The 22,453-nt window shown below is 30.4% G+C and overlaps 1 protein-coding gene across 1 annotated transcript in view; it reads right to left on the bottom strand.

The window, feature by feature from the left end:
- The window catches only part of LOC125068050 (transmembrane protein 205), a 37,361-nt gene that overhangs the window by 8,927 nt on the left and 5,981 nt on the right, over nt 1-22,453 (bottom strand). Inside the window, exon 2 of the mRNA XM_047677072.1 lies at nt 1,504-1,673. Coding sequence (XP_047533028.1) covers nt 1,504-1,673 — 170 coding nt within the window. The remainder of the gene's footprint in view (nt 1-1,503; nt 1,674-22,453) is intronic.

The raw sequence follows: 22,453 nt of genomic DNA, 5'->3' as shown, positions 1-22,453 counted from the left end.
GGAAATAATGCTTGTCGACTTCCAGGCAGGAGATATAACATACATATATAATTGTATTTAACCAACATGACTGTATTTTTAGATATTGAAAAAGGATAACTACTGAGTTTCTTGCCGGTTCTTCTCGGTAGAATCTACATTCCGAACCGGTGGTAGCTTTACTTAAAAAAGTTTGTTAAATTACGATTCAAAAGTCCTTGTAAAAGCATACTTGAATAAAGTATATTTTGATTTTGATTTTTTGACAAATGTATGCGTGAATATAGGTGCACTCTTTATTCTCTCGCCTTTAGTGTAGGCGGAGGGCCAACGGCTTTACGGGTATTCCGAGGCATGAGGCTTTCCGAGAAATTTTTACAATAAAAAACCAATAACTCTTTACTCGTTTGCGTGCTTATATCTAATCACCAAAATAACAAGTTCTTATTGAGTGTTATTTAGTTTCTTCGCTTAATTCTTAGTAAAATAACTCGACCATGAGTCGTATCATTTCAGTGACTGAAAGATCTGTCTGATATTACACAAAGAGTCCATTGACATTGCTAATGTTAAGATACTTAAATGGAAATAAAGTTTTTTATTTGAATTATAAAAATGTGCTCATGGTACGATTGCCTTTCGAGAAAATATGCATAATACGTTTTTTATTGTCTTCATTCGTATGAAATTAGCAAAGTTGATGTTATGGTAATGTTAACAAGTAGGAATGAAGATGATTTCAATTTTTAACTTACGTATTCTATATTAATATAATAATGTTGAAGAGTTTCCTTGGGTTTTTGGTTAAAAGCGTTTGTCTTAGTCGGAAGTGGAATTTGCAAAAAAAAACTTTACATTTGGTATCTCAATGAATGAATGAATGAATGAAGGTTAGGCTATTTAATGTCACATCAAAGCAAACAAGAAATTTTGCTTAAATTTAAAGGATATGGGTCTCAAAAGACAATACAACAATTTGGTTCCATCGACGTGAAGCCATTGAAGAATTCACATTCTTCAAAACCAACGACCTCTCAAGTTAATGGTGAGTTAATTTGGTTAAATTTATCATAATTTGATATTTTCAATTTACTTGAAATCTACACATACCATTAGATTGACAAAGCATTGCTATAAACAATATTTTATTGGTTGTGTATTTTGACCATGTTCGGTGGACGAAGCTAAAATAGGTTATCAATGAACGCTTTAATAGTGTTTCAAGATCCGACACTTCAAGTTCAAAACATTTTTCTTATTCCGTTATTCTTGATGAAGTAAAATTAGCGACTATGTCATTTCTGGATTTCATTAAAGATTACAAAACTGTTGCAGTTTTAATTATCTGTATGTTAACAAATTATTTATGACATGAGTTCATTTCTCAAGAGATTCAGTTGAACTAATTAAATTAATAAACTATGTATCAAATTTCCTTTGATTCAAAAAACCTGGAGCATTAAATATAATTAGTTCAAAATAGTAACGCCGATTACGCTATAAAGCTAGGTTATTAACACTTACCAGATATCAAAGTCATCCATATTTGTGCGCCAAGATGTGTGGCAACAGCTCCGACATAGAGAGCACGCCAGCCACGGAGATTGGCGCTGGAGCCAGACCTGGTAATCCAGGCGATAACAACAAGCACTGCAAGCGCTACGTGGAACGGCTGAGTTGTTTTAGTTGCGATTCTGTAAATAAATGAGAATATTATGATTTGCCGTACTTTCTATTGTAAAGTCATTCGTATAATAGGTTAAAAGATGCATATTAGTGAAAAAGATTTTTCGAAACGCTAACCTGTATTTTTTATTAATTAAATAGGCAGCTGGCTGTCAAATGGGCCACCTGATAATAAGTGATCAATACCCTCGGCAACGTATAACCATACATTGGAATCGTATAAAATGTAAACACTAATCTAGGATAATAAGATGTTATGTCCCTTATACATGTAGTTACACTAGGTCACTCATCCTTCAAACCGGAACAGAACAATACTAAGTATCGTGTTTGGAGGTAGAATTTGTAACGTGTGGCTGATACCTATCCAAGCGCGCCAAAAGCTTTACCATCAAGTAAAAGTAACTATGGATACGTAGTAGAACCGCTCATGACAATTTTCAAAGATATTTAATAGAAAAAAAAATCTTTTGTTCTTATTTAAACAATATTCAATCAAAGTAAATACATCAATGTCACTTATGAAGTGTCTGGAAAATACAACGAAATACGTATCGATTGTCGTTTCGCTTAATTTCATAGAAACAAAAGCATTGTTGTTGTATTTTTAGCACACAGATAATACACTGACATGTGGATTATTTTATTAGACTGTAGCCGTTGATATATGTTCATTGTTTGTCGTTGATTGTATTTATTTAAAGATTGTAGGTAAAAGTAATAAAAGTAATTTCAATGCAATTGTGTACAATTTCGAATAAATTATGTCTCGTCCAATTTTAAAGCAAATGGATTTCTTTTTATTACAAGTAATTGATTTTGTACAAAATTCATGTTTATTGATTTCAATGATAAGGGGAAGTCGTATAGATAATGATATCACTTTCAGCGCGGATGATCGTGTCTTGTATATTTTGACGAATCAAACGCAACTAAACATTTTATAACTAACACTCGTATTGCTAGATTAAGAAGAGATTAAATTAATGAACTATTATTGTATAATCTGTGAAGCCCAAGAATCTTTTAATCAATTTGGTGTTAAAGCAAAATAAAACGATTGTATTTCAAACATAAATGTAACAATGTACGACTGTAATGTCGTTTTAAATTAATATCAAATTATTTGTTTTATATATAATAAATATATATATATCTTATACACAAGAAATTTTATTGTTGAAATCAATTGCAAATGTTTGTATGTCATGGGTAAAAGATTTCAAGCAATTGTAAAGATCATAAGTTTATCTACGATGCAAATTCGTCATTGCGTTCACATACTGATGTATCACGTAACATGTTTGTGGAAATCGCACGCCTTCCACACGCGTTATAAAGCTAATAGTGACGTCGGCCATGTACTGAGATGTTCAAAGGAATTAAGATAACATTAGTACTTGAATTACAACACATATTAAGTGATATTTACACTAAAATAAAATTTATAGAGATTTGGTTTGGTTTGGCATAGTGGATGATATTTACGTTTACTGCACTGATCTTTAGTGAACTGGTCATTGGATGAAGTTATATAATAACCTATATTATTTCATAAAGGATATTTTACAAGAATAATATACAAATCTCAATATCTGTTTGAGATTGATGTTGCAATCAATCAATCAAACAAACACTCCAGCATTATTAAATGCGGATTTTTTTTTCACGTGGAGAGCAATATATCAATAAAATGAAAGAGAATGTTTGGTATGAGATTCTTTTAGAAAAGGTTGTCCAATAAAACATCTCAACAGACATGTTAATTTAGTGTAACCAGAAGAGGTGTAATTTGTTCGAGAAATACTATGAGGTGATGAAATAGACGCGTAATTTTAAATGCAACCTTAACGGTAATGGTTGGAAGAAGTAATTAGCTTAGGTGACCCTAATGAAGTTGTTGTTTAAAATAAATACAAATATAACGGGGGCGACATCCCACAAACTTCGTAAGCTGTTAATATTTATGCACTCATTAAAGTTTGTTAAGTATTTAAATCCAAAATCCGTTTGACGGTGATTTATATATTTAAGGTGGTTTACTTTTCAAATATGACTTATCAAAGTCAAATTTCATCGACGTTTAAATTGCTGTGTACAGTTTCATTGTAACGAAAATTTCGTAGTCAAAAGTCAACATGATAGATATAACTTCGACCAAATAAAATATCCTTCAAACGAAACGACTCCGATACTTGTGGTACGAATAAATTGTTTTTATTTTATCCTACAATTTAACGAGACTGCAGCTGCCGTCACGCCTGTGATTTATTATACAGTTACATAAACTCGCTCATTTTTACAACGAGCCATTTGTGCGAAATGCGAACGATATCGCAATGAAAAGTTTGTTATCTTCGGCATTAATTTGCCGACGTGCCTGGTAGCACGTGGCGAGTTCGATGACGATAATGTAAAGGCCTAATTAATTCTTTGGCATTTCGAAGACATCTATCGAAATATGATGTCAACGCTTGCTCAGATTTGTCAAAGATAAATACCAGATGACAGTTATAATAGTAAAATATTTAGTATTCAATGTTGAATTGGATATAGAAACAATAATATTTATGAAAACAATTAATGTAGCCATTAGTAGATATAAAGATAGCAATACGCCAATCTTACAGATAATAAATTAGAACAAAAATCTTAATTAAATGAAATAGAATAAACAAAAAAAATAAGTAGACAGGCTACCTTGACACGCTCGTGATGACAAGGCTGATGAATGCTAAAACACGGTGAGTTTAATATTTATGGAAGTAATTAAAATATCTGTGACATTTATGCAAAAAGGACATTCATTATCCATCCGTTTAAATATTAACTATAAATAATTATAACTCATTAATTGACGTCGCGTAGGAAATAACTATATTGATTCAAACTTTACCTTCGACGCTTCATCAATATTTCAAAATAACAAAACGAATCAGTCGTCTCTAAAGTGAATTCATGTTGTTTTGATAGATTGATGAAAATTTTCTATATCATGTTGTAAAATGTAAATATTTAAAATCGTATCATACCAAATGAATCTGATACAACACGTAAATATGACAAACATTGACTCATTGATAAACAACATGGTGACGCTAAAGACTCAAGCGTAACGGCTTATGTTTGTGAGTGATAATTACAAGTGCGTTAATAATGTAAGTAATAACAATATTGGTTTAAGTGGTAAAGGCGGATCAGTAAAAGGATCTTAGGTAACATTGAAATAATTAAGAAAGAAAGTGTTAAAAGCATTTTTTAATTACGACGATAATCTAATGACGTACATATGTCATTGAACCTCTTTATTGAGCCTTTAAGCCTTTAAGTAATGTATTTAAAAGTATTTTAAGTGTGTTTAGTCAAATCGATTTCAAGATCTTTTGACACTTAAAATATATTTAACTTTAAAAAAATATCTCAAATTTTAATGTTATATTATCTGTTCAGTAACAAATATTTTTTTTATTTGAATGTGAAATCTGTTTTTTGGTTTTTTATCAAAACATTAATTTGTAGCATAGGGCAATGTATTATTATGTTAAACTCTGTATTATTGTCAATATTATTTCACTATTTAACGTTGTATGAATATATATTTTACAGTTGGTAAGGATATACGCAAAAAAAAAAAATCGTTAAATAATCCTCGGAGCGGATATCTTTTTCAATGTATATGGGAGCACCTTAGATTATAACGACTTTCAACATTACAAGCTTTGAAATGCTTCAAAAATCTAATTCAATTCAATATTAGATCTACCGTACTTTATCAACGTCTTATTCATTGGAATTTTATTCAGTGCACGTCTACAATGCGCGCTGTTGCATCGTTTGTCATTAGTAATGTATTGTTTTAAATCGAGCAATAAATAAACATTGTATTTGTTTCGGTTCAAATCAAAATGTCTCACACGATGCGGACTGCTTTAGAATCCGAAACGCCGCTGCGGCCGCGTAAGAAACTCGACAAAAACAAAGAAAACATCTCACATCCATGAATTATTCATTTTGTTTATATCCTTTTTGGGCAAAAGCAAGTTTTTGCAAAACAAATCGGGTTCGCTTAGAGGAAAACGAATTAAAATTCGATATTGAACTTGAATGGACGGCCAAAAAATTGCTTTTACAAATGGCCGTTGCAGATGAAAATTATCTGATTCTTCACCGGCAAAAACTTGTTAGGGTTCAATGTTTACGGATGCGATTTGATTGCATGAAACAAAAAATCGTGTGTTCGTCTTGACAAATGTGAGCTAAAACGGTAAGCGTTTCGAAAATTATAAATAAATTGCATTTAGTATTTTTTGGACGTTTAATAAATTTAAAAGTTTGTCTTACAGTTACTATAAATTTATATATAGCAACACCGTCATTATGATTTTAAGAGAGATATTATACGCTATTACGATTAATGTCATTTTAATTATGACCACACACGCTGTCGGTAAAATTCAGTGAAATTTTTACTGCATATATTCTGTAATTATTGTCGAAAATGCCAATACATATGTGTAATTTCACATGTTTTTATTAATTATTATTAGATACACTGATATTTACATTTCGTATTATCAGACATCTATGTTAGTTCCGGGTCCGTTTAGTTGTTAAAATTAAACGCATTACACACATAATATTTCTTAAGAACTACGCAATCGTAAACACAAAATAATATTGAATGGTAATATTATTTCAGGCTAACTTAAGATACGTAAAGAGCCGAAATGGCCCAGTGGTTTGAACGCGTGCATCTTAACCGATCATTTCGGGTTCAAACCCAGGCAGGCACCACTGAATTTTCATGTGCTTAATTTGTGTTTATAATTCATCTCGTGCTCGGCGGTGAAGGAAAACATCGTGAGGAAACCTGCATGTGTCTAATTTCAACGAAATTCTGCCACATGTGTATTCCGCCAACCCGCATTGGAGCAGCGTGGTGGAATATGCTCCAAACCTTCTCCTCAAAGGAGAGGAGGCCTTTATCCCAGCAGTGGGACATTTACGGGCTGCTAATGCTAAAAAAAAAAAAGATACGTAAAACATTTCGTTGAGGTCAAACAGGTTACACCGTGTAGCTTACAAATAAGGGACCAGCGGGTCAAGTAAGTCGGAAGCATAACAATATACTCGTGTAAACAAGTAGTTTTTAATTTCGAGATTATTATTGTATCAAGTGGCTGCTGTCGAGTTAAAGAATAGCAAGTCTTTTGATATAATCTAAATTGACTATTATTCATAAATAAAAACACGTGTTAATTAATAGCAGATAATACGATCGTTACAAAACATATTTGTTTAAGTAACTTTAAAATGATGTAATTTTTTAAAAAAATACATACATAATACATTATCTACAATTTATTTTTTTTAATTTAAATTCATATTATTATAATTATTTTATCAAATGCTAAAAATACGTTTACATATATTTCTTTATCTGTGCATTTAAAACTGCATGAATGTAAATGAATGGACATCCGCGATAATAGTAGACTTCTATCTCCATGATGAAAGTCCACGAAGATGAAGTTACCCGATAATCTTATTTAGATTACGAAGTAGTCTATGTTCGTGTTTATCAATTTTATCATACAATTAAAACATGATTTAAAAATTAAAATGAAAAAATTAAGATGAATAGGAAACAATTTTAATACATTTTTTGTATTTGAAATAATATAAAACAAAAAAAAAAGATGGAGAAATTATTATTTGTTATTATTTGTCTGTTTTTTACTGCGGTTGGTAATCAACCCTATCCTATTATACTGTAGGTATGTAAGGCAATGTAAAAACATACAAAACATATTATATATTTTTATTTGTTACTATTATATATCTAGATGAAGTACGACACTATAAAAAAAACTAAAACAATCAAGCCAACTTTATTATCTTAGTGTGCATGACAGCTACTTTACTAGTGTGCGTGTACTTAGTGGTAACCGTTGGCCACTATTGTTTTAGACGCGAGTTCAGCTTTAACAGTCTGTATAGACATGAATAATCAAAGTTTTTAATATTATTTTTAATTTTTGTTTTCTAATTAAATAAAGTGGATATTATTGACTGTTAAGCTGACATTAAAAGTCATGACTGACAGTGTAGGTACTACTTTACTTTACTTTTGAATATAAACATGACATTTAGTAGCGATCGATAATTCAGTAAAATATTGCATAAGCTTGTGTAATATAAGTTAGATATCTACAATCCTTATTTTCTTGTCTATTGACGTTATTTTGCAATAAATACGTTAGCAAGTCGTCTTTGATTGCGGTAACGATTTGGCGCCGACTTGATACCACTTGATTGTAATTTGATACGACAGTCTGACAAAGCACGTGTTGTTCTGCATATTTTCTGTACGACTAATATCTGTGACTTCGTTCGTGTTGAATTTAAAAACGTTTTTTTTTTATTTTTTAAATTAACATTAAACCTCTTTTGTTTTGAAGTCAATGATGTTCAAACATATATCGGTTATTAAATAAAGTAATATAAACATTTATTTAGATGTATATTTATGTATACAATTAATATTGTATGTATATTATATTGTATGGATATACAGTGTGCTCTGTGCACGCCTATTATAATAATCAGTTTCATATATTTTGTTATAAGGCTTTTTTTAGTTGAATTTAGAAAATCTACGAATACAACGACGAGAATGATTTTCCTATAATAAGTAGATATTTAAAAAAAAATACTTTACGTACAAACACTTCTGATACAGTTTAATAATATACGTAGAGTACATAGTGTGATCACTATTATAATGTCGTCCATGCAACCGTTACTCAGTGATACAAGTGAGGGACAAAGTCCTCGCACTGTACGAATGATAACTTATAAACCAGTGATAGTTATTTTAACTGTGATTACAGTCTCTGTGTCTATGAATTTATATTATATATAGAGACTTAAAACATTCTGTCTTTACATACATACCCATTCGATTTTATTACAAAAAAAATATGAGAACTAATTAAGTATAATGGAATAAATAAAATTATAAAATAAATGAATTACGATCCGAGTTTTTCATGACCCTTATGTCACGCCCTCTTGAATAGCGCCCGAGATCAATACAGTTGTTATTAAGTTGATATAATAATACGACATTTTTAATCGAAGTACTAAATGATTCTAGAAATATAAATCGCTACAAATTATGTAATTAAACAAGTGAATATTTAGTGATAATTTTTTATTATAGTACACCACGATAGTATATTTTTTACTTTTGACAGAGTTTTAACATTTTGTATCGGTCGTGGTCATTCTTCCTGTAATATTGTATGTAATATTGTATTCAAGACAACCATAAAATTACTAAAGAAAGATCAAAGAATGAAATGGTTTACCCGATAAAATAATGAGTAAGGTCAACGACACTTTATACTCTACACTATGTTACAGAATGAAAGAAATGTACCTAAAAAAGTTGAATAGCGCTTTGAGACTGAAAATTAAAGGTTATATGTTTGTTTTATGAGGGAATTCCAAAATATTTAGTTTGAAAAAAAAAACATAATCATTGGTTTCAACTATAGCTAAGACCTTCCAGGTGTTCTTATAATCACAAAAAGACAACATCGAAATAGGTCAAGTTGTTCGGATTACCGTCTTTACCATAGGGCACATGGGGCACGTCCCCAGGGCCCCCATCCTGAGAGAGCCCCAAAGAACCAACAATTTACCAAACTCAACCAAAAAATATCTAGCAAAAGGGCGCCAAATTCATGGGTGCCCAAGGGCCCCAGCTTGAGACGGCTCTGGCTGTTCAAGAACAGACTATATTATGTAGGCAGATATTAAATAGGTACAAATACTTAAGGTACTCTTATTAAATTGTTATACGGTTAATTCACACGTCGTTGCAAATGATGAAATTATTTACGCCATTTGTAAATTTGTATTTAACTTTAAAATTGATATATTTAGCGCAATTATTTGATATTGGTCGTTAGCACTATGTTAAAACTTTTTTGCTTCTTAGGAGATGTTTCCGATTTTTAGTATATTTTTTTTTTATAAAATAAGACCGATGTCATTTACTTTTAATTTAATTCTTTCGGTTTAAGTATAAAAAATAATCTCAGATTAGGCATCTATGTTTTTCTTTAGTTTTTATATTTCTTAATTTATTATATATGCAGTTGTTTTGTCGCCAAGCTAATAATTGTTTGTAGTTCGATGACAGAAAACGTCATACAAGGTCATGTCATGACGTCACAGTTTCGTAATATTCAATAAGATACACGCCTACGTTTGTAAATATTATCTTCGGACAATTTATAAATTAGTATTGGTGCGCAGCGTTCTAAACGTAACGTAATGACTCGGAATGATTACAAAAATTTATATCACGTGCATCGACCTTTTTTTTAATCTATTCATGAACTGTTTTCATATCATGAGGTCCTGTTTTGTAAGTTGATATTAATTCATTTTTAAATTATCAAGATAATATTCTTTTTTAACCAAGTTCGGAAAGGAGGTTGTAATACATGTCGCCCTTTTTGTGTTTATGTCACTCGATAGTTTCATCGCTTGTTGAATTGATTTTGATATTTTATTACAGTTTAAAACGGCTACAACAATGACCACCCACCAATGGCTGGTAAATATTAAATTAAAAGAAAATTAGAGAACATGTTATGTTAATTATAATTCAGAGCACTACCTCGTTTCGATTTACCTTCGAGGTCTGCAAAAATGAGTGCAAAATTAGTTGTTATAAAATTCCGATCAAATTTTTACCCTTGTCTGTGTGACAAGTGAAATAAAATGAGCTTGTAAAAAAATATGATTATAATATGCCAGTTCAATGATTTTATCATTATCAGTAACTAGATTGTTTGTTATTGACGTATTCATTATTAATTAATTAATCGAAAACATTAATAATTGTAACAGGTCAATTAATCAATGCCAGTGTAACAGTGAAACAAATTTAATTTCGATAATCCGATATAATCGTATATAAAAAATAAAATGGCAATTATTTAATTTTGACAATATAACCCGTAACCAAGAAGGTATGATTACCCTTTTAGTACTGCAAATACAGGATTAATTTTATTGTAATCAAACCTTTTTACTTTTATAGGGGAAGCTATTTCTATTTCAGGCAAATACTGCATGGAAACCGCAAATATCTTCAATCTCGGTACATCATGTATATTCAACGTCAAGATCATAGTCTATATTTGTGGTATTTTAACGGCATTCAATTTTATACAAGGCGTGCAATTATATTGAGGTACGATCTTATTACTGATACTATCACACTATATTTATTGCGGATACGAAATTTTCAAAAGGATACCGCATTCAAATTGAGAGACAATTATGACTATAACCGACTTTTTTTATCGTGTGCAACACGTGTAAAATATGACAAAGGGAAATAGATCATAATATAAAAGCAATTCGGGCTATAGTACAATACAGTAATTTGTATGAACTCTACAATCAAAAGGCGGTTACGTTTCCAATTAGTGTCGGGGAATAAAAAATACATAAATAACTCCAGCACGTCCGTTGGGAGATGTGTAAAATTATTTGAAAGAACATGATTATCGCATTGATAGTATCGTGCTATATTTAAAAAATAACCTGAAAACTGCACAGATGTGTAAGATTTATTAAGAGGTACTTTATTTATGATCGGGCTGTTAAGTTGGCAATCTACAGCTGCTGATCGCTATTAAATTCGAGTGGAGATTATCTGTGCTCGACTGTGAGGCGGCTGTAAAATGGAATATATTTAGCTCGTTAACCTTTAAACTTAATACATAATTATCAGTATTTATATGAAATAAAAATGTTAAAATTGATAGCGATTTTAACCTAAAGCGATTTTATATTAAGGTAAAATAAAATTGTATTGATTATTATAAAAACAAATTTTGTATAGTGGGTTAACACAATTCGATTTAATTTTTGCACATTTATTGCTAAATGATACATTAAACTAAATATACGTTGTTACACATGCAAGTGAATTGACTCGTGTGAATGAGGTCTTACAACAAAACATTCGAACGATTTACAAAATGCGAATGCATTCGACCAGAATAATTCAACTCGTAAACGTTTCGCGTAAAATAAAAGCAATATACTTAATACTAAAAACAAGCGCCGATAAAAAGTGCAAAAACCAGTTCAGTGTTTTAAATTGGGAGCGAAGTGCACAATATGTACCGTATTATTGGCCACATTCAAACTTCTGTAAGCGTTCAGGTGTAGAAAACTTTGATTGTTTTATATATATGATAATTGTTAACCTCTCTAAATATAGTTAATATCTGGAAATATTAAATGTGCTCTGATGTTATTATGACTTTTATTTATGCCAATTGAATACAATTTTTTTTCATCTTGTATCTCGATACCTAACAATATAGCGAGAGTAACCATATCATCGGCAATCGGAATAGTATTAATAATTAAATTATGACATTTTTTTAAAGATTAAATTATTTGAGTTTAATTTAACTGTTTATTATTTATTAATTGATTTAGCCAAATAAGTTTTATAAAATACGTTAATTTTATTATTTATGATTTTGTCCCGTTTAGATTCGGAATTATTTTTCTTATGAATCCATATTAGGATAGGAGAAGACTTTATTTTTTTTTTCGTTCCCTAACTGAATTAACGACTAAATAATATAATACTTAAATGCAGAAAGCATCTGCCGACTGTTTTGCATGTTTATAATAAAAGTTTAAATACTTTATTGAATCTTCTAGAATCGATAAAGTATTTAGCGGGAAACATTTTATGAGGTTTATGACTTAAGATTAACAACAAAATTTTATTATTAACATCAACTTTTGCGTTAAAATAAAAAAAGGAAATCCAGTTCTCGGATACGTTATTTTGGGAAATCCTCAGAATCTATTAATCGTTTTATCACAAATAAACATCGATTACGATATCTCTTTTGTATAAGATGTTTTTCTTTGTATTATTTTTATCGTTATTAATCTATGCTTATAAAATAACATGTCCTGTCTGACTGACTGTTTCATCATAGCCGAGCGTAAACTATTAAAGTTAGGGCCATGAAATTTGGTGAGTAGGATTTTTTTGAGTAGAAACCCATTAAAGAAGGAATTTTGAAAATTCTACCCCTAAGGGGGTGAAATAGGGGATGAAAGTTGTATGAATGTCCGTCACTTTTTAAGTTACAAATATAAAAAAATATTTTTGGGCTACTGATTTAAAATTTAATCGTTTCTAGATATTCTACCCCAAAGGCTTAAATATTTTTGGGTAGGGGTTAGAGGTATTTAATAAACTTCGAATATATCTTTGAACTAGTACATTCTTGTTTATTTGTTAACTAGTCTAGTATTAATGACACTAATTGTAAAATTTATTACTAAAAATATATATATATGTGTATGATATAAATATAATTTATACTCTATAGCGCTTAAGAATTGTGTTGCTTTATATGTTTTTTTTTAGAATTGTGTCATTCGGTTCGGAGACTAAACCCTGTATACAAACAAATAAAATTTACCCCCATATATTATTAGTATAGATATAGCTTCTTGAACATTTTTTTATTTAAGATTACTGGGATAAATTAATCTTTGTCATCTCGACATAAGTGTTATTAGCATACAATTAAAATATTAAATCAGCAACCCAAAGGAGATCAAGTAATTTGGTCATTGCTGTAATATTGTCCGTGGCCTGATTAATAAAGTGGTTATCACTCATTCGTAAATTTATTTTAATTGTTTCTCGTATTACATATACATTTCATATGCATTTTATTACAAATGACAAAGTGGAATTTGACATTTAAAACGTAATTTAGAAAGTATATAGTCGACGTTAAAAGAGAAGGGTGTTCTGAAAATAATGATAAATTTAAATATCTCATATGAAATACATAGTTCATATGAACTGAATTAATTAATAACTAAATGTAACTAAACGAACATAAATATACTAACTACCGTAAACTTGCACCATATTATTATTTGTAACACACTTTCTGAATGCACTCGTAAACGTCAACATGCCCGTTGAACTCCATGTCATTGCATTTCATAGATTTAATATCGAAATATCTGGAATAAACGAATTCTGCAGATACATGTTATCGACTAAAAATCATTATTTCGTAACGGTCTTTACTTGGGGATAGGTTTCGATTGGGTCTATCAGAGACCTGCACGAAATTATTAATATATCTATATTAAGGAAGCAACTATGTATACTATTAAAAAAGAAAACACAAATGGGGAGATAAATACGAGTCCTTCACATTTTCCTCAACCTTGGAAACTAAGTGTATTTAGTTACACTGGCTCACTCACCCTTCAAACCGGAACACTACAATACTCAGTATTACTAAGTTGTAAAGTAACAGCTGTAAATGTTCCACTGTGTTAGGACCTACTTTTCCTTTAAGGAAGAGGCTTTTAGCTTAGTCCACCAGGCTGCTGCAATGCTGATTGGTGGATACATTTGTGGTTTCATCAAATACGAGACGAATTATAAACATATATTAGGTACATGATGTATAACTGCTTGGCGGTAGATATCTTGATATACCTATATATTAGCCATAAATGCTATTCGCAACTAGAGAGTCAGTTTATCGAGGATAATAAATGGTGTGTCTGTAACGTCATAATCACGTAACATATTCTGTACCCACGTGCACTTCTAAGAATGCAGTCATGCGACCTCGTTTCACAGAAGCAAAACTATTCTATTGTTAGAGAACACATGTAAAATCTAAATTCGCGTATAACTTATCGCTGTTTAAATTGTGACAGTTCTATGATTTATGTATGTAATGGACAAAGTGCTCAGTAACGTTTGGAGATTGCTCTCGAATTCCTACTCGATCCATAAGTATACAAGTGTATATATGACTGGCCGATATTAAGATTGAAGATATTGGGTATTTTTTCGATTTTGAAAAAATAACATGTTCCACATAATTTAAAAAACATGTAACCTCAAAAATTTGTATAGATGTATTCACTCATCTAGTCACTAAATTATGAAGGATTGATGATGGGCGTTGATGAGCATGACAAAGGCTTAAACCTATAGCCCAGGTCTTAAGTCGCAGGAACTGCTCGGAGTTTCTATCTCACGATAGATTTGTCATCCGCACTGTGAATCTATGAAATGCCAAGGAGTTCGTCTCACGGCGAACGTCTGTTGACGGCTTTTCTTGTAAAAAGTAATTATTTAACTACAATTTGTCCTTTGTAATTTATTGACTAATGTATCAAAGCCTCATCAACATGATGGAACACACCTTTACTTGTAATGTTAATAAAGAAAATAATACAAATATCTATATGTGCGAAGTTTTTATAGACAACACGCATCAGTGGCTATTCGGAACAGACTTAAACGATAATGGACAGCTGTATGTAACACTACGCGCATTTCTTATCAGTGCATAGACATTTTCATTATTCATTCAAATCTGCAATGATTTCTTTCGAAGAAAGTTTCAGACTTGTGTTATTTGTATGTTAATCAAGTCTTGTCGGTGAACTTGTCTTATGATGTCGAAGGTCGTATTTTTGAGTATCAAAAATTAATTTTTGTTTGCGTCTTTTAAATTAAATTTGTTTTCAATTGCGTAAAAATTATTTTAAATCACATTGTTGTTTTTTATATTGGACTTTGATATAGGAAACAGTTTCAGCCTCTCGATGAAACTCTGAAATAGCTTATCGTGTATAGTGTCAATCAAATCGGGATAAGAAAAATTATCTGTCTTAGCATTGATCAATGTTGCAACCCAATTTTATTCTTATTGTTTTTAATATAAATGTCAATGTCCTTTGGCATTTACTGTATACAGTCAAATTGCTGATACGTTTGACATATATAAGATAAGGGATTTTCATATTAGAATATTATGGAAATATTGTGCAATAACTCTCATTCATTCATCTCATTTATATTTATCAAAAGGTTTTCGTAAATGATCTTCAATTTGAATTACATTATTTTTTATTGCCAGTAGTAAAAATAAAAATCGAAAAGGTTTTTACTACTGACAACATTAGTTTACATTTACTCAGTGTGTATTAAACTATATTTTTCGAATAGTTTACCTTTAATAACACTTAGGCTTCTTGGTAAATGCAGTGAAAAATTTAATAGCATTCAGTTAATTTTTACAAGATATAAGATGACACGGAGTACAGATCGAGTATGTAGGGCGGGTTATCTTTCCGATGGACTCTCAGTATCAGTAAATTATAGTCTATCATAAAGATTTAAATATAATATGCTTTACTGTCGTCAACCGTCGGCTCCATAAAAAGTATCATTTTTAACGTTATTATTAAAAAAAAAAAATACCGATAATATTCTACAGATTAAAAATATTAGCATATACAGTTGCACAATATTGTGTCAGTCACCTTAGAAAGGGAAATGTTGCAAGATATCATTAGTACGATAATGATTATGTTTACAGAATATAAATCAATATTTATCAAAATAAAGATAAATTTGATTAAAGGAGTCCTTTACGAGCGGTTTTAAGTCAATTAACAAGATTTAATTAAAAGTTAACCTATCACACATAAGGAAGCTGTCATTGCTTGTCTTTAAATGAATTACTCATAACATCTAAAACTATATAATATATTTTGTATGTATATTAACGTAGGTATACCAGTACATAACGAATACTCCAGGCATTTATATCATTTAATAATCTTATGTCATCTTGAAAAGCAACATCAATGATTTAAAAAAAAGAAACTCGTTTTAAATTATCTATAGTTACATAAACAAAAAGTACTGTTATACTAAGTAATTAAGAAATTCGGTTAAAATCAAATATTAATTTCAATTACAGACAAAATGGATTCTCATCGATTTTGTGAAAATTTCAAATGTAGAAACTTTAAATAAAACCCGTTACTAGTAAAAACTAATATCCAACAAAAAGTTTTGCACAATAAAACGGTTTTATTTGGACTAACCTTCAATCAACCTTTCACGACATAAAGTTAACGAAATAAGTAAATTATTAATAGATAATAATTTGTTTTTGGCAGTTTTTAATAATTGACCGAAGATCGGGCATCGGGCATCGGGATCGGGCATAAGATCGAAGTTTGGGCAGTGAAATTCTAACCGTGTGAATCTGCTATTGGAAGTTAATACAAGTTTAAAGTTAGTGGTAATGTAGAAATAAATTCTGTTATAACAGTAGCCAAGAAGTTCAATCGATTTGTTAGCAAGAAGTTGGCGCCAATCTATTTGTAAATTGATACGTTACTATTACTTAGCATAATTACAAATGGTTATAGACTGGTTACAGAAATAGCCTCACTTAAATTATCAAGGAAGTACAGTTAAACTTAGACATTAGTCATCTATTAACTCCTATTAAGTTATTTAATTATTTTTCATTAATAGCGAATACCATATAATTGACTTGATTCCGAGAGAGACAAGGAGGTTGAACTATTTATAGTATATATATATTTACTTTTGGAAAGCCTGAATGATATCGACTATATGATGGCAAGTGGGTATCAGTCTCGCTTAATGTGTAATAATTGTATTTTGACACTCTCCTCCTCTAAATACTGTGCTGTGCTGAGCCCCGGGTACCGACAATCTCCGTTAAAGATTTAACTGTTCTACCATTTGAGCAAGTCTAGTACTGTACAAAAAAAATCTTATACCGTTAGAAATGAACTACTGTATCTAAGATACTCTGAACCACGTGGTTGTAGGTATGCTTATATAACAGTATTCTATTTAGTATTTAAATGAGTAATCGTTGCTTCTGAAAGTGTTATCTAAGGCTGGAAAAACGTTTGCAAGTGTACACGCCCCTTAATAGCCAGTAATGACGTTTATGATACGGGAATACGTAACGACGATCATAAGATTGATTACATGAAAATCGGCACCAACATCTAATTGTTGATTATCTCGATTTTATCATATCATTTTTTGTCTGCATATAGCATATATGTCATGTTTCGTAATTATTTATTTTGGAGATATTTCAATAATGAAACATTCTTAAAATTAATATTTGTGACATAATTCAAGTAATAAGTTTTTTTTTCATTAATTTATTGGAACCACAAACAAGTTTACAAATATCATTTCTTATAGCTTAAATAGTACTATATCAATTGTTGTAAACTCAACAACGATGGTCACATTATACATAACAAAGTAAAAATGATGAACTTGTTTAAGAATTAAATATTAACAAATTCAAATAATACATTTAATCATTATAGTCAAAGGTATGGCAGATGAAGGCAGTAGTTTTAAAGAAAAAAGAGAAAAAAAAATATAAAATAATAAAGTAGAAGTAAAAGTTATCTCTTTCAAATCCTTCAACATTTAGGCTTGTTAAATAATTTGTTGAAATAACCGCAAATAAAAGATTTATAAGATATTTTTTATGTCGAATCAGAGGCGCATTAATTTTACCCGTACGAAGTCGGCATTGATAGCTAGTAAGATAAATATTTGCAACACAAAACTTATCTTCGACATCTTTATAGTTCTTTGTATTTTTCTTAGATAAAAGTATATCAATATTTGTGAAAACAAACAAAAAAAAAACAAGAAGTTAAAATTGTAGTACACGCGGTCTACGCAATTTTATCGTACTTCAATAGGACATTTGTCGCAATCAGTACGCTTAAACTTTTCCATTGAAACTGATTACAATTTCTTCGTTTACAAATAGCAATTATTTACGCACTAACGATATTACACAATATTGTAAAAATATATTTTGAAAATTTAAGAATTCCATTACTCTTAACACCAACCTTTTTGTTGACTCTATCAAATTTGTCAATTTTCGTTGTGGAATGATGACAGTTGTCTGGGAAGTGTGGTGTCAGCGCCGGGTATAAATATACTATGTTTTATATGCAGCGATTATATACTTTTATACATGTCGCAGTTATTTATTGTCCTTACGTAGAATACATGATTTTTAATTTCAGAAAATGCTTAATAAGATACATAAAATTACTTAAAATTGCAAAATATATTTAGTTCTAAATTTGAACAATAATATTTAAAATAGAATAGCCTCAAATGATTTAAAACGAGGAAATTATCATTTCGAGTAAGCGATACAGATAAAGCCAAAAATAAATATGTCAGAAAGAAACTCAATACTTCTGTAAAAAGTAAGAAAAAAATTGATAATACGAAAATGTTTTTATAAGGAAATGAGATACGTTAGTTGACAAGGAATTATTTATCTTACGTTTCCTACATTCGAAACAATTTGTGCTACTTTGGAAAAGCCAAAAATTGATACGAGTACATATTAAACTTAGGACTTTTTTATATTAACAAGACATATTCAATAATTTTGATTAAGTGTGACTTTGAGAAAGTTCTAAAGAATGGCGATTAGTTATCGATAAGAATGCTTTATATATATGATTAAAAGAACATATGGCCAATTAAAAATGTACCTAATTCAAGTAGGCACCTACGAGTACTATTGGTTTTCAGTAGTCACATTACAAGTATTGCGTAACGTAGATATGAACATCGACAGTAAAGTCAACATGAAAGATAGTCGAATAATGGACTAAGGTTTTCTTTGAAGGTATAGGATTACAGTGTTGCTGAAATGCGGGGTTATCTAGAACGATTTATTTTAAGAATTATGCTTAGAGCACGTTTTTATCTCCCTTATAATTTTATAAATTATAAAAGCGACAGACTCTGTCTTTCTGTCACGCTTTCAGTGCTAAACGACTGAACTGAATTTGGTGAAAATTGTTATAAATAATCTCAAAACCCAAGAAAGGACATAAGTTTTTTTTTATTACTAAGACCTTCGACTGCAAAACACGTGGGCGAGGTCACGGGCGATATCTAACAATACATTTATATATATTTAATGAAACACTTCGATTTTTTTTCTTTTTCTTGTAACAAAGGATCTATTTTCCATGCTCTATATAATATTCCAATCTAGAAGTGTGTTTATTGCTCTCACTGACTAATCTCTACAAATATACTTCAGATTGTGAGACGTGTCGTCACAAATTCTGATAACGACACACATTGTGACAATGGAGCGGCCATTCAAAACCAATAGCGAGTCTCAATTGAGATTAATGAACGCTTAACGACCTTCAGACGGCTGAATTAAAGGGTCGAAATCAGTACTTTAGGTACGGCACCCACATAGCTATTATTTTAATTCTTAATGTAACAAATACTCCTTTCAATATTAAATGGTATCTTATTATCTCACTGGTACAGAGGATTTATCTTGTAAAGAAACGTAAGAAATATCAATCAACCGATAGGCGTGTAGGAATCAATTTCATAAGGAAATAAAATGGTTAATGTATACTCTATTAAATATAGCTAATGCGTTTCAAATTGCGATATCGTGTGAGAAATGCAAAAAAAGTCGTAAAATCAGTAAATTTTTTCACACACTTTTGACAGAACATGTACATACACGTGTACACTCACTCAGCATCAATCTTCAATGCTTCAACGCTTATTATCAAAAAAAAAAAAAAAACAAATTTATTCCGACTAATTTCTTTACATTCCAACAAATTATTTTCTTAAAAACATAAATATAAGAGATCTGAATACACGGCACGCGCGCTTCGTACGCGAGGCGCACGAAGTACGCTTAACAATCGGTGTTTCATTTATTGCAAGATTATTTCCTGCACGTCGCAGCTGAGATTACAGTAACAAGAGCACCGTGTAAACATAGCTAGTACGTACGTGCGATTTTACACGTCTTCGAACACGCGAACTTAACCCTGGTCTTCATAGGAATTTTATCGGCGCGAATGTCACAATATATTATTGCAAAACTTAAAATCGTTGATCATTTGAATAATTAATTAATTCTTAAGAAAACGTGCATGAAAAAATATACCATATCTATCGTTTATTTTATATTTTTAATCCATTCATTTGAACGAAATCATTTTAGAAATAATTTCATATTATTATGTATTTTTGCTAAAACATTTATTTTGAAATAAATTTCAATTGCTATTTAAATAAACATTTTAGTATTTTTAAAACTAGCGCATGAGACGCAGGCTTAAGCCCCAGGTTTTAAAATAAGTACAATTGAAGATAAGCGCTCAATTTGTGTTCAAAATCTAGTTCCGTAATAGATGAATATAGATTTCCGCGTTCCATATATTTATCACAATAGATTGCCAATACAGAGATATAACATGATAAGCATTAATTCATAAGTGATGTTTAGTACCGGAACGACTGTCATAGTACATTATGCATCTGTGGTATGATGACCAGTCATATTGTGATGCTCTTGTAAAAATGGCTGCAATTTCACTGGGGATATAAACTATCTCGACTTATGATCGTAGATAACTTCATATTATTTACAATTATCTTAAATGTTATCCATAACACATTTCATATATGGCTAATCCATACTCATATACGAGGATAAGTTTTATTGTTATGCTTAACTGAATACACGCAAGCGAAGATGCAGCGCGTTTCGGAGAAGGTTTTCCTATATATTTATTATTATTCTATATACAAATAATTACTGTCCTGTATAATTAGTTACATTTTAATTCGATATTCAAATTTTGTAAATAAATCTCTGAGTTTTGGAGTTTATTTCACTGAAGATTTTTTCACGCCTCGTTCAGTGGTGCTTACCTGTATTTGAACTCGCATTCATCGACTAAGATTTACATGTTTTTACCACTGGGATATATCGTCTAAAGAAAGTATATAAAGCCATTAAATCAAATGTGGCGGAAATGTTCAAATTAGTATTTATAGTTTGAGGTATACAAAATGCAAATGTTGCCAGTTGTGTGATGTTTTAAATTGTTTTCAAGTATTTTAGGCATATAGAAATAATGCTCAGTACTTTTGCTTTGGCAACAACGTAGGTATCATTTAAAATTAAATTTTAAGAATTGTTCACCTTCTAGATGTTTCGCGAACGATTGGGCCGCTTCCAAAATATTTCGTTGATTATATTTTTTAGGTGGATATTAGGTAACACTTTGACACTAAAAACTATAATTTTATTACAAGTATAAAAAGAAAAAAAAAGGTCATATAAATAATATATTTATAAAACAATTCCTTATTTAAAATCTTAGTTAAAACGAATAATATTTAGTACTGGTTTGTTTTATAGCATTATAAGGCGGTTGGGCTACTTAATGATAAGTGGTCACCACTGTCTATAGACATTGGTGCGGTAAGAATTTTTAACCATTCCTTATATTTGCAATGCGACACTAACCTTGAGTCCTGTTATGTTTCTTGAGCCAGTAGTCACCCACCTTTCAAAACGGAACACAAAAATACTAAATATTGCGGCTTGGCGGTACACTATATGATAGGTGGTAGCTACCCAGACGGGCTTTCACAAAGCCCTTTGGTGCAAGATTTTAGCTCAAAACTAATAAAAATTCAGTAGCTAGGTTTGATTAACAATTGTTAAGAGATTTAATAAAAGGCTATTGTTTGTTTCTTTTATATAAATTTATATTATGGGCTCTAATTCTTGTTCAAATACGTATTAATAATTGATCATAGTTTCTGTATTGATTTGTACCGTCGTGAGTCGAGTTTGTAGAAGAGATAAATTGTAAATGAAATAAACATTACAGCACTGCCTTTGTACTAATATGTATGGATTATGTAGTTATTCTTCTGGATCGTTCAGTGTAGAGCTCAACAAAGAACTCTCTTCTAACATTGGAGTTGTGG

The sequence above is a fragment of the Vanessa atalanta genome, chromosome 1 (assembly GCF_905147765.1).
Source record: "Vanessa atalanta chromosome 1, ilVanAtal1.2, whole genome shotgun sequence".
Taxonomy (NCBI): domain Eukaryota; kingdom Metazoa; phylum Arthropoda; class Insecta; order Lepidoptera; family Nymphalidae; genus Vanessa; species Vanessa atalanta.
The sequence above is the reverse complement of the archived record's forward strand: the minus strand, read 5'-3'. Positions and strand labels throughout refer to the sequence as shown.